The sequence below is a fragment of the Gouania willdenowi genome, unplaced genomic scaffold (genome assembly GCF_900634775.1).
Source record: "Gouania willdenowi unplaced genomic scaffold, fGouWil2.1 scaffold_269_arrow_ctg1, whole genome shotgun sequence".
NCBI lineage: Eukaryota > Metazoa > Chordata > Actinopteri > Blenniiformes > Gobiesocidae > Gouania > Gouania willdenowi.
The window spans coordinates 157,491-172,020 of NW_021145026.1; the positions used below are offsets into that span (position 1 = coordinate 157,491).

Sequence of the window (14,530 nt, forward strand, 5' to 3'; positions counted from 1 at the left end):
ATGCTTATCTAGATCCGTCCCCTAATTTGAACACAGATAATTTTACATCCAACCTCGTTTCTTCCCTTTTTTTTTTTTTTTTCTCGTCTGCAGTCATTGTTCCTGTTGTTACTCCTCTTCACAGTCTTTTTCCTCCGTATTTCCACGAGCTTTCTTTTCCAGTCATTGTTTACGTTCCTCCAGCTCTCCAAACGTGAAGTTCTTCTTCTCTCGGAGAACCTTCATATCCTCTGAGAGTCGCCTCAGCTTACGATCCATCCGGAAGGCACATTAGTTACAGTATTGTAACATAAGCACACAGCTGTTTGCCTCAGTTTAACAAGATTTGCACACCATCATTTTGAAGCTTTGTTTTTATTGCAAGTCTTGTCTTAATTTATTACTATAGCAACACAGCCAAATATGTGCTTACTTTATGACAATGATTCTATTTTTCAAAGTCATTATGACATCATTTTGCCATTAAATGTGGCTTTGAAGAATAGAACCCAGAAGAAAAAGAGCATTGACACTCAGAATCTTTAAGAAGCGACTGCACCAACGAACCTGTTACGGACTTGTTCACACATTTTAAAGGTAATGTTTTAAGTATTGTCCAAAAAAGATTGGGAACAACTGCACTAAATACCGATTTAACCTTATCCAGAACCGGATATATTTCTTCATAACAGAGGCTTGTATATATTTTTTATAATGTTTTTTCTTTTCTTTTTAAATTAACATTGACATCATCTTTTTATGATGAAACAAACATCACAAAGTTCACAATTTGTTGCTGTAAATCCGGTAAAGATTAACTTAAAAAAATAAATAAATAAACGTAGTTTGCATTATAAATGTATCAAACACTACCCTATGCCTTAAGAGATATATTGTTGTCTTCATTGTGACAAATAATTAGTTACAGTAATATATAAGGATGTAACAATTCACTCAACTCCTGATACGATTCGATTCACGGTACTGGGTTCACGATACAATTCTCTCATGATTTATTTTACAAAATGGGACTGTAGACAAATGATGACTGACAAATATCCCTTTAATTTTTTTGAGAAAAAGCTAGAAAACACTGTAGTATTTTCCTTTTATTTTTCATTGTCAAAAGAATCCCTTGATAAACTATTCAAAACAATGCAGTTTGCCTAAAAATAAGTCCTGAATGAAATAAAAAAAGGAATAATACAAATGAAGTTCTATAGTAAACAATGAAAAACTGCACAATAGTTCCTTATTTTTTTAAAAGTGCAACTAGAAATGTATTTTGTGCCTTAACAATTGGACTTTAAAAAAAAACAGTCATTGAACTGTATTGACATCAGATATTTGTTTTGACCAGCAGAGGGCACTGGTAACCCAGTGGTCGGTTGGCATGCAGTTATTCTACCGGTGAAGAAGAGATGCTATGCTAGCAGACAGAGCTAATAGAAAAACGTGACTTTTACAGATATTCACTTAATATTACAGATATTCTTTCGGTGCTAAAGGGGTAAGGAATCATTTATGAACATGTTTAAGAGTAGAAGGCGGCCAGAAAGAAAGTAGTAGCAGATTCTGCCCGCCGCCAACACTTCTGGACGAGCACTGGGTTACCAGCGCCCTCTGCTGGTCAAAACAAACATCTGACGTAAATACAGTAAAATGACTTTTTTTTTTTTTTTTAAAAGTCCAATTGTTAAGGCACAAAATACATTTTTAGTTGCACTTTTAAAAAGAAAAAGAACTATTATGCAGTTTTGAATTGTTTACTATAGAACCAGAATTTAAATAATAGGTTTCTTCATTTGTATTATTCCTTTATTTATTTCATTCAAGATTTATTTTTAGTTAAATTGCATTGTTTTGAATAGTTTATTAAGGGATTCTTTTGACAATGAAAAATAAAAGGAAAATATTAGAGTATGTAAGTTTTTGGCCAACAGCGCCCCCTGGTGAGTAAAATGTTCATTAGTTTTCTATTGTTGTATAAGACGCTCCCTCATTGGTAGTAATTATGCCTGATGTAACAGTCCATACATACAGTATATCCACTATGAGGAGTAAAATGTGTGTGTTTGCATTATTTAATTTAATATATTTGATCTTCCTATGTTAATAAGACACACATTTAATCACAAAAGGCAGCTTCAAACAGATCAATGTTGACAGGTTGTCATGGCAACTCAGGCTAAAATGGAGGATCAATGTTGATAGGTTGTCCTGGCAACTCAGGCTAAAATGGAAGCTCAATGTTGACAGGTTGTCATGGCAACTCAGGCTAAAATAGAAGCTCAATGTTGACAGGTTGTTATAGCAACTCAGGCTAAGATGAAAGCTGCAGAACATCCACCATTCTACAGAATCTCCCCGTGCACCGTCAGAAACGACTAAAGTAGCTTTAATAATATTGATTAACGTTGACCAGCAGATGTCATCAGTGAGCAACGTTTGAGACCAAAGTAAGTTTCAAATAATAATAATGTCAACTTTAATGACTAATTTTGTGATTTTCCAGAATCCAGTGAGTAAATACTGCTTGTTTTAATCTAAATGTGTTTACATATTAAGTCATAATCTTGTGTGAATGAGCTGATATTGAACGATCTTTGGAACAACTTTGTCATAAAAGCTCATTTTAAATTTGTTCATTTTAACATTTAACATTTAGTCTGAATTCTATCATTTTATACTGTGTGTGTGTGTGTGTGTGTGTGTGTGTGTGTGTTAGCGGCATATAATATTTACATCAGAAACTATAACGGAATGTCTCACTGCACGTAAAGCTACATAATATTATTATCATTATTATTATTATTATTAGGTTCCGATGTCCCAGAATGGGACAGAGGAACCTATTGTTTTCGCTATTATATCGTTTTATTATTATTATACCCCGCCCGCCTTTGATCGCTAATTCGACCCCCTAAAAATGCCCGAAAACTCACCGAAATTTGCACGCACCTCAGGCCTGGCGAAAAATTTGATAATTAGGTGGCGTGAAAAAAAACGGACAGAAAACGCACGCGTAGCGTGCGTTTTCGCCGCCAAAAAAACGATGGAACCGCACGACCGCCAGGTTTGACCGATATGTACGAAAATCGCCACGTGTAGTCTCCGCCCCAGAATGAGCAAAAAGTTACATTGTGACCCCGCCCAAAACCAAACAGGAAGTCAGCCATCTTGGGTCAAAGGTCAAAAATGGCGTTTCGCCCTCGAAACGCATCTGCGCTATCTAGTCTGAGGGGATTCATCCGATTCGCTTAAAACTTGGCAACACCACATAGGACCCATTGAAGATGAAAAGTTATCGAAAGAATTTTTGTATCTGTCACGGTTTGGTCGTGGCGCCGCCACAAAAATGCAATGCTAATTTTCGTTAGCACGCAGAAATGTCCAAATCTCCATAACTCTGACACACAAACTTCCATCAGCTTCAAATTTCACACAAAGGACATGTGCCCAAGCTTGGTCATGACTGCTTTGAAACATTTCCCATCATGCCTTGTGTTTTCGACCGGTGTCATTTAAGGTCACGTACACGGTTAGCATTTACAGGACGCCGTTCTAGGAAAAAGCTTATAACTCTAGAATGCAAAGTTCAAACTGCTTAATATTTGATACACACGATGATTGTCCATCCATAAACAACTCTCGATGACCAAATTACCCATCATGGCCAGTGGGAGGGGCCTATAATGACACAAGAAAATCCCTCGCCATAACTACGCCGTTATACGAAAACGCTTATAACTCTAGATTGCAAAGTTCAAACTGCTTCATATTTGATACACACGATCACTGTCCAGAGCTAAACAATAAACGATAGCCAATTTACCCACAATGCCTTGCGTTCTCAGAGGGCGCCGCTTCTGTGGTCGTCCTACACGAGCAGCTGTAGTGGAAAGACGATATGTCGTGTTGACTTGAAAACACTGTAGGATGAATCTTATTAGATGGAAGCACATTGCGATGGAAAATATACCAGGCTGTGAAAAGTGGGAGGGGCCTATCATGACACAGGAGAATTCTTCGCCATCAGCACGCTGTAATAGGAAAAAGCTTATAACTCTAGAATGCTAAATTCAAACTGCTTCATATTTGATACACACGACGACTGTCCAGCCATAAACAAAACTCCATAACCAATTTACCCATAATGCCTTGCGTTCTCAGAGGGCGCCGCTTCTGTGGTCGTCCAACACGAGCATCTGTAGCGGACAGACGATATGTCGTGTTGACTTCAAAACACTGTAGGATGAACCTACACAGAGGGGAGCAAATTGCTATGGAAGAAAAAAAAGGCTGTGAGCAGTGGGAGGGGCCTATAATGACACGGGAGAATCCTTCGCCATCAGCACACTATATTAGGAAAATGCTTATAACGCTTCAATGCAAAGTTCAAAGTGCTTCATATTTAATACACACGATGATTGTCCATCCATAAACAACGCTCGATGACCAAATTACCCATCATGGCCAGTGGGAGGGGCCTATAATGACACACGAAAATCCCTCGCCATAACTACGCCGTTATACGAAAACGCTTATAACTCTAGAGTGCAAAGTTCAAACTGCTTCATATTTGATAAACACGATCACTGTTCAGAGCTAAACAACAAACGATAACCAATTTACCCACAATGCCTTGCGTTCTCAGAGGGCGCCGCTTCTGTGGTCGTCCTACACGAGCAGCTGTAGCGGACAGACGATATGTCGTGTTGACTTCAAAACACTGTAGGATGAATCTTATTAGATGGAAGCACATTGCTATGGCAAATAGAGCAGGCTGTGAAAAGTGGGAGGGGCCTATCATGACACAGGAAAATCCCTCGCCATAACTACGCAGTTATACGAAAACGCTTATAACTCTAGAGTGCAAAGTTCAAACTGCTTCATATTTGATAAACACGATCACTGTCCAGAGCTAAACAACAAACGATAACCAATTTACCCACAATGCCTTGCGTTCTCAGAGGGCGCCGCTTCTGTGGTCGTTCAACACGAGCAGCTGTAGCGGACAGACGATATGTCGTGTTGACTTCAAAACACTGTAGGATGAACCTACACAGAGGGGAGCAAATTGCTATGGAAGAAAAAACAGGCTGTGGTCAGTGGGAGGAGCCTATAATGACACGGGAGAATCCTTCGCCATCAGCACGCTATAATAGGAAAATGCTTATAACGCTTCAATGCAAAGTTCAAACTGCTTCATATTTGATACACACGATGATTGTCCATCCATAAACAATGCTCGATGACCAAATTACCCATCATGGCCAGTGGGAGGGGCCTATAATGACACACGAAAATCCCTCGCCATAACTACGCCGTTATACGAAAACGCTTGCAACTCCAAAGTGCAAAGTTCAAACTGCTTCATATTTGATACACACGATCACTGTCCAGAGCTAAACAACAAACGATAACCAATTTACCCACAATGCCTTGCGTTCTCAGAGGGCGCCACTTCTGTGGTCGTTCTACTCGAGCAGCTGTAGCGGACAGACGATATGTCGTGTTGACTTGAAAACACTGTAGGATGAATTTTATTAGATGGAAGCACATTGCTATGGCAAATAGAGCAGGCTGTGAAAAGTGGGAGGGGCCTATCATGACACAGGAGAATTCTTCGCCATCAGCACGCTGTAATAGGAAAAAGCTTATAACTCTAGAATGCTAAATTCAAACTGCTTCATATTTGATACACACGATGACTGTCCAGCCATAAACAAAACTCCATAACCAATTTACCCACAATGCCTTGCGTTCTCAGAGGGCGCCGCTTCTGTGGTCGTCCTACACGAGCAGCTGTAGCGGACAGACTATATGTTGTGTTGACTTCAAAACACTGTAGGATGAATCTTATTAGATGGAAGCACATTGCTATGGCAAATAGAGCAGGCTGTGAAAAGTGGGAGGGGCCTATCATGACAGGAAAATCTTTCGCCATTTCTTGGTAAATGCAATATCAGTTGTTTTTACACCAATTTACACCAAATTTGCTCAGGCCAATTCCTAAAACAGTGGTATACGTGACCGTGGGTTACCGCCCCCGGCCGCTTCATCGGAACCTATGACGCCGCTCGCGGCTTTAATTATTATTATTATTATTATTATTATTATTATTATGTATTATGACAGGCCCATATTTCACTGGCCTCAAATCAACAGGAACAAGTATTTATTAATTTTAATGTGACACATTTAACATGTGATCATTATTTTGTTTTATCCCAAGATATAAATTGTAAATTGAGGAAACATTGGAATTGAGCTGCTGAAAGGAAGTGACGGATTGCTGCTCTGCTGCTTTTTATGGGAACACCTTTAAACATTGAAGGGCTTAATTATAGGACGTCTAATGTCAAAGGTAAGTGACAATTTTCTAGCTGTTTTTAGCATTTAGCTCATTTTGTTAACATTTAAAACAGGGATTCACGTCAAACATGTTATATATAATTGTCTACAATATGTTTCAAGGCTGTAGCTATTGAATATTTTTGTAATCCAGTATTCTACTGAAAATTCCATAGATTAACATATTTTTTTAGTTAAAGAGAAATTATATTTATACATGAGAAACTAACATATTTGATTTAGGAATGAATGAACCATTTGTTTCCTTTTTTAGACAATCAACACTTTTGCTTTTTAGCAAACGGCAATTGCATCTCAGGAAATGTGACTAGTTAATATAAAAATGAATAAAAAAAACAGAATAACAACTTTCTACTTCTGCCAATTCCAAACATCTTCTCAGATATCTACAACTACATAGATATCTTTATTTGAGGAACATTGAAGATAACTTGAACTAAAGTTTAGAATTGGTGACGTGATGTTTTCCATATCTTTAACTTTCATTTTATCAAGTCCAAATGAGGTTTGATATAAATGTAATGTTCATTTTGAAAAAAAGTTTGCCATTGGTTTCCATCATCTACCACCCACCACCAAAAGTCATGTGATGTGTGATATCATCTAAGAAAGGTCTCTACTGCTCATGGGGAACGATTTTTTTTAATATAAATAAGCTGTCAAAGGATTAAAAAAATAACCAATCAATTGCAAATATGACTAAATAATCACGATTAATCACAACTTGTGAATTTCAATCACAAGTTGCACAGAAATGACGTGTATTTATAAGTTACATTTGAGGCAGATAATTAGTTTAATTTGTTTTCCCAAACAAAATCACTGTAAAATGTAGTGTGTGGTCCATGCAGACTTTAAAGGTTTGTGCTATGTTAAACTTCAGTCTGTTATTACACAATATATTGGTTATTTTAAAGATAACGAGATTGTACATTAAAATAAAGTACGCAAAAAATCTAGCCTATAATTTAGAAAAATTCCAGTGTCAATATGAGAGAACCTTAGAACTTATCTGAACCTTAAACATTCAAACTATTGCACTTTTACATTCAGCTGCTGAGGCACAGCCGACTGTCCACATTACTACAGGATGACTGAATCAATGCTAAATACTAGAGGTGATCTCAGTGAGATGGACTCAGAAACATTAGTAAAGGAACATTCCACAACAATGAGAGTGTCCTGTTAATGTGCTGCTTGTCTCTGTCCCTCAGTTTGTGGACACGTCTCCTGCCTGCAGTGGGACGTCTGAACATCACTTCCTGTGCTCCATCTGTCTGGAGGTGCTCACTGATCCAGTCACCACATCATGTGGACACAACTTCTGCAAAACATGCATCAGCACATACTGGGACACCAGTACCACCAGAAGGTGTCCCATGTGTAATCAGGTGTTCAGCACTAAACCTCAGCTGAAGGTCAATATTATGATGCGTGAGATGGTTTCTCAGTTCAGACGTGAATCTGAGAAGAAAGCAGCAGCACCAGGAGAAGTTCCCTGTGACGTCTGCACTGGAACCAAAGTGAAGGCCCTGAAGTCCTGCCTGGACTGTGGGGTCTCCTACTGTGAGACTCACCTGGAGCCTCATCTGACAGCATCAGGCCTGAGAAGACATCAGCTGGTGGAGCCTGTGGAGAACCTGGAATCCAGGATGTGTCCAAAGCACAGCAAACCTTTAGAGCTGTTCTGTCAGAGCGATCAGACACGTGTCTGCTTGATGTGTTCTGTTTTGGAGCACAGGAGTCACCAGTTAGTCCCTCTGGGACTTCAGCAGATGATCCAAAAGAGACGAGAGAAGCTGGAGGTGATCAGAGAGTCAGTGAGATTCAGGAAGGAAGCAGCAGACAGAGGGAAAGCTGAAGGTGTGGAGATGTTCACTGCTCTGATGGAGCTTGTTCGGAGAGGCCTGAAGGAGCTGATGAAGACAATGGAGGAGCAACAGGAAGTAGAAGAGAGAGAGGCTGAAGGTTTGATCAAAGAGCTGGAGAAGGAAATCTTTGAGCTGATGAAGAGAAGCTCTAAGGTGGAGCAGCTCTCCCACTCTGAAGACCACCTCCTCCAACACTTCTGCTCTCTGAAAGCTCCTCCAGCCACCAAGGACTGGACAGAGGTCATGGTCCATCCATCATCATATGAAGGAACTGTGCTGAGAGCTGTGGCTCAGCTGGAGGACACACTCAGTGACAAGATGATGAAGATGAAGATGTTAGAGATGAAGAGGCTGCAGCAGTTTGCAGTAGATGTGACTCTTGATCCTCTTACAGCTAATTCTTACCTTGTCCTGTCTGATGATGGAAAACAAGTTTATGACAGTGATGTGAAGAAGAAACTTCCAGATAATCCAAAGAGATTTTCTAAATATATTAATGTTTTAGGGAAGCAGAATTTCAGTTCAGGTAGATTTTACTTTGAGGTTCAGGTTAAAGGAAAAACTGACTGGGATTTAGGAGTGGCTAAAGAATCCATCAACAGGAAGGCATATATTACTGCGACTCCTAAGAATGGTTACTGGACTGTGGCACTCAGAGATGGAAATGTGTATAAAGCATGTGGAGATCCTCCATTCATTCTTCATCTGAAGTGTGTTCCTGAGAAGGTGGGTGTGTTTGTGGACTATGAGGAGGGTGTGGTCTCCTTTTATGATGTAGATGCTGCAGCTCTGATCTACTCCTTCACTCACTGCTGCTTCACTCATAAACTACACCCATACTTTAATCCTGGTTTAAACCATGGTGGTAAAAACTCAGCACCTCTGATCATCTGTCCTGTCAATCAAAGTGAATGATCAGTGTCATGATGAAGTCTCACCAACAATAGATTCAATGGTTCTCTGCAACCATTCACTTCTCCAGGTTGGTTACGCACTCCATCCAACCTAACATGTATGTTTCTCAACAGTGGGAGGAAACATTTCATTAAAGAAGTTTCACATTTGGTGTTTGGATTGTGATGAAATAAAAGTGGATTAAAAAAATATATTTTACAAAATGATTCATTGTACAAACATGTTACATGTTTTATGATCAGTTAAAATGTGTTAGTGGTTAGTAAAACAAGTACAGTGCCCGTCGGAAGTATGCATTCATGTGGGAGCATAAGGGGTATAATTGCGTATTTTTGTATCTTTCTGTTGTGTTTTTGTGCATTTTTTGTAAAATTATAGTTTTTTGTTGCCATTGCAGTGTGATTCTGGAATCTTTTTGTGTATTTTTGTATCTTTTTTAGTGTAGTTTTGTGCATTGCTGTTGTTATTTTGTGTATTTTTGTATAAATATTTAGTTATGTGTATTTTGAGTCATTTTCATATGTTTGTTGTTGTTTGGTGTATTTTTTCTGTAATGTATGTATTTTGGAGTAATTTTGTGTGTTTTTTTTAGCCTTTTTGTATATTTTTATGCATTTCTGTTGTCATTTTGTGTACTTTTTGTATAAATATTGGTATATTTTTATTATAAATACTGTGTGTGTGTGTGAGCCAGCCATCTCCTCCGTGCGTTATCTATCACACATGTGAGCTTCTTGCACATAAAACATCTCAGGTTGTTAAGAGAGACACGGTAACTACGGTAGCCAGTTAAGTCAACTATTCATCAGCATGTATGTCTATGCTATACAACCCCTCGACTAACAGAGAAAGTGTGTCACACCAGTGCCACCACTGGATAAGTTTGTGTAGAGCCCTGATAATAATAAATATGTTAATAGGGATATAACAGCGCACGGTGGCTTAGTGGTTAGCACGTCCGCCCCACAGCAAGAAGGTCCTGGGTTCAAGCCCTGGGGTGGACTTGGGTCCTTTCTGTGTGGAGTTTGCATGTTCTCCCCGTGCTGCGTGGGTTTCCTCCGGGTACTCCGGCTTCCTCCCACAATCCAAAAACATGACTGTAAGGTTGATTGGAGTCTCTAAATTGCCCATAGTAGTGAATGAGAGTGAATGTGTCTGTGTTGCCCTGTGATGGACTGGCACCCTGTCCAGGGTGTACCCCCACCCAGCGCCCTATGAGAGCCGGAGATTGGCACCGGCAGACCCCCGCGACCCTGTTAAACGGGAATAAGCGGGTATGAAAATGGATGGATGGATGGATGGGATATAACATTAATAGTGAAAGTAGTAATAGTAATAAAAGTAATGTTGTAATGATATTAATGGTAATAATTGCAATAACAAAATAATAATGTACTAAAAACAATATTAATAGTAAACAATATTAAATAATTATAAGGTAATATAATGATAATATAGCAATGATAATGATAATATACAATGAGAACACCAGTAACTATAATAAAAAAAAATATATATATATATATTAATAATGAAAAAAAATATAATGGTAATTATTAAGTCTCTGGTCTTTGGAGAGAGCAGACGTCTTTTTCATTCGCTCCGATAACACGACCTTGGCTACAGCTGGCTACAGCTGAACAGCCTGAAAAACTGGGCCCAAGACTGAAGGAAAATGGTGAAAAAACCGCAGGGAGGCCCTTCAGAACCCAATTCGGGTTTGGAAGAGGTCAAGGAGATGATATGCGAGGGTCTATGGAACCTATCTGCCGAGATAAAGTCGTTGGAAAAGACGCTGGAAAACTCACTGGTAAACCTACAAAGCGAAGCAAAGGTACTGAAAGAAAAGAATGAAAGAAATGCTGAAGAGATAAAATTGTTGAACGCCAGGATTGAACAGCTAGAACAAAAGGAAAGAGAGAAAGATGTCATCATCACAGGCCTAAAGATAAAACTCAGGAGTTACGCCAGTGACGAAGAAACAAAATCGATTGAACAACAGGTCATTGACTACCTGGAGTCGAAGGACATTGTCCTAAACCCTGACAACATCAACTCCTGCCATCTCCTGCCAAAGAAAAATGATAACAGAGCTGTAAAAATCACCTTCACGAATATGAAATTCAAAGGACAACTACTGAAGCAAGGAAATAAACTCAAGGAAACGAAGGTGTACATCAATGAAAACCTGACGAAACAAAATGCAAGCATTGCATGGAAGGCACGCCAAATAAAAAAAGGAGGAAAAATTGTGAGGACGTGGTCAAGAAACTGCAGGATTTACATCACACCACTGGGAGAAGAGAAAGGAAAACCAATCCTCATCAAAACGATGGAAGACTTGGGAAAATACGAAGGATCCACCTAAACAACAACACTACTGATGGTAATCATGGATATGGACCCAGATCTATATAAACACTGGAAACAAAACTCAGACTGTGATTATTTTACGGAGACTGAATTAAATGTGGAAACCAAGAGTAAAAAAGGTCTGTCATTTATTCATTTCAATTGCTAGGTGGTGGGGTGATTAAGGATTACATTAAATTTAAATTCAAAGTGTTTATTGTCATATGTGCAGTTAGAAACAAGTTTTCCTGTACAATGAAATTACTACCTTGCTTATGAACTAAGATATAATACAATGAAATTACTACCTTGCTTATGAACTAAGATATAATAATGTGTTTATACAAGTTGGATCTGACAGTGGAGAATACAACACTGCCAATAGAACTAACAACAGCTGGATTAGCCTTGATGTAGAGACAAAACAAGTTCCAAACTTGTGTGTCCAAAAGAGACATTCCCGAGTGGTGACATTATGGATGAAAAGGGAAAAACCTTCCAAACACCTTCGAAAGAGGAACTATTCTTGAACTGGAGGAATGCTAACAACGTCTGGCAGGGAACAAGGCCAACACAAACAAAGATAGAGAGGAGGGGGAATAAAAAAAAGACAACACTGACTACAGATGAGAATACACAAAAAAGGACTGTTCAGAACAACTCAAGAATGTTTGACCAGAGAGACATGTAAACCCATGTAAATTTGCGATGGTAAAACAGGGGACGGGACCCGGATAAGCAAACTGCTTCTCTCGTCTCCTTTTTCGGCATGTACAAAAAAAAAAAAAAAAAAAAATGTAACCATGTCGGAAAAAAACTGAATAAATAAATAAATAAATAAATAAATAAATAAATAAAATAAAAGTAATTATAAGAATAGCAATAACTTCAATACAATAGTAAAATTATACAATAACAATAACAAAATAATATAATGAAAATCCATTAACTATAATACAATAAAAACAATAACAACAAAATAATAAGGTAATAGCAATAATAATAATACAATGAGAATACCAGTAACTATAATACAAAAAAAAGAATAATATAAGAATAGCAATAACAATAGTGTGTGTGTGTGTGTGTGTGTGTGTGTGTGTGTGTGTGTGTGTGTGTGTGTGTGTGTGTGTAAAAGACAGAGACCCGAAAGTACCACAAAAAATAAACGTTTTGCAACACCAAAGTCGCAAATCTCATCTACATCCCAATGTGCACGCGCATCAGCCGTGTGTGTGTGTGTGTTTGTTTACATTGCAGCTGCTAGCATCTTTCTTAGCACATAGTAGAATATGAGAAGAGACACTCACCGTTGCGCAGAACAAACAATAATCATAGTGGACCCATCCGCTCACAAAAACGTTACATTCCTCTGTCTGAAGAAGCAGAATGTTTGCAATAAGGTAACGACTATCAGCACAGGACCCGCCCACACTCATGGATGACCCGAGATTTAAAGGAAGTTTGGAATCACATGAATAATATTAATAACCATGAAATATTAACTTAAATGACTTTTAGCGGTACAAAAATGTTTTTAATATCGACTTTTTTTTCTTTTTAACCCGGTGACACGGTGATGTCATGAACCCGGAACCGGAAATGGCGCGCTCTTACAGAGGGAGCCGTAATTATAAAATTAATGTTTTGACCGTTTTGTCTTACCAAATTACTCCAAAATAACAGACGCACACACTCGGGGTACATGGAACGTGGAGTTGATTCACAGTTCATCTGTTTCGCCTTCAAAATGGATGCCGGAAGTCGTCTCTCAACAGATGGTGCGCTAGCGTCCCCTCGCACCCTGAGGTCAAAAGTTGAATAGGTTTAATTTCGGGGCTGTCCAGAAGTGAAATTAAATTAAAATAAACATTTGGAAATGACCAAATTACTCCAAAATAACAGATACACACACTCAGGATATTTGGAACCCGTCGACCGAGTTTCAGGTCGAACTGGCACCGCGTCGGTGAGATATTTGCTCCACACACACACACACACACACACACATCCAGACCTCCCTTGCTTTTATAGGTAGATAGGAATATGACGATTTTTTATATGAAATGTATTATGAAATGAGTGCATACAAAGTAGTAAATTAAAAAATAATTATTTTTGTGTAGTTGTATATTGCAATAATTAGGGACCTATAAAATATTTTTTTCCCCCCCCAATTCCTTGTTTTCCACTCTGATTTTTCTTTTAATTCCATTTTTTTTAGAAATATTAATATTTTTTTTCATAAAACATTAGATTTCAACTCCTGTGAGGAAACATAATAAATATTAATAAATAAAAAACAATTAGAACCCTTTATCCTTTATAGACGTGAGTGTCTTCAACATGGTCTGAATGATCTGAATAACATCGTTCACCATTATCAGCAGCAGATCCTGCAGCGACCTGGTGAAGAACGCCATTGTTTGCTAACACTGTTACCTGTGTACTGGAAGTAATTCAATATATGGTTTCTGCACCGAGTATGCATGCGCACGTCAGTCACGTGTCTCATGTTTGTCCACATTTAAATGGGTCTATAGGTTGCCCCACTAATTCTCCAAGTTAAAACTTATTAAAAACCAGTTGAGGAGCACAGTGGTGCAGGAGAGACTGAGTGGACTTGCCATGTTGTCCATAGAGAATGAGAGAGCAAAGAAAATGGACATACAGAGCATCGTCGTATACCCTTCATATAGTGGTGAGTTGGTCTATAGTACTTCATATTGAAATAGTGTTTATGAACAATTTTACTAAACTTTATAGCTACTGATACAGGCTCTGAGTTGAAATGGTTAAAGTGGGTGTTAAAATGATACAATCGCTATCCGTGGTGCTGAACTGCTTTAAATTTGTGTTGTTTTAATATTAGTGACCACGGAGTCTAATGTTTTTGTTGTTCTCTTGTTTTGTTATACTCTATTTCCGTTTGATGAACTTCAAAATGACAGTCGCTGTCCGTGGTGCTGAAGCTTGTAAGCCCCACTGTTGTGGGCATGTGTATGTTGTAATATTATGTTATCATCATAACTCAT

General features: G+C 38.5%; 2 protein-coding genes across 7 annotated transcripts in view; one reads left to right on the forward strand and one right to left on the reverse strand.

Moving 5' to 3' along the window:
- LOC114459136 (E3 ubiquitin-protein ligase TRIM39-like) overlaps window positions 1–14,530 on the reverse strand; it is a 476,570-nt gene that overhangs the window by 55,804 nt on the left and 406,236 nt on the right. The window lies entirely within an intron of this gene.
- LOC114459138 (E3 ubiquitin-protein ligase TRIM21-like) lies at window positions 337–9,248 on the forward strand. Of its 5 annotated transcripts, XM_028441497.1 has the most exons (4): window positions 337–576; window positions 2,284–2,438; window positions 6,218–6,349; window positions 7,572–9,248. In XM_028441497.1, the coding sequence occupies exons 3-4, from the start codon at window positions 6,341–6,343 to the stop codon at window positions 9,141–9,143; spliced, it is 1,581 nt and encodes a 526-aa protein (XP_028297298.1). In that variant the 5' UTR covers window positions 337–576; window positions 2,284–2,438; window positions 6,218–6,340; the 3' UTR covers window positions 9,144–9,248. The 5 variants fall into 5 exon arrangements, with proteins under 5 accessions (XP_028297298.1, XP_028297299.1, XP_028297302.1 ...); XM_028441498.1 differs by lacking the exon at window positions 2,284–2,438; XM_028441499.1 differs by lacking the exon at window positions 337–576 and having other exon boundaries at window positions 2,097–2,438; window positions 7,598–9,248.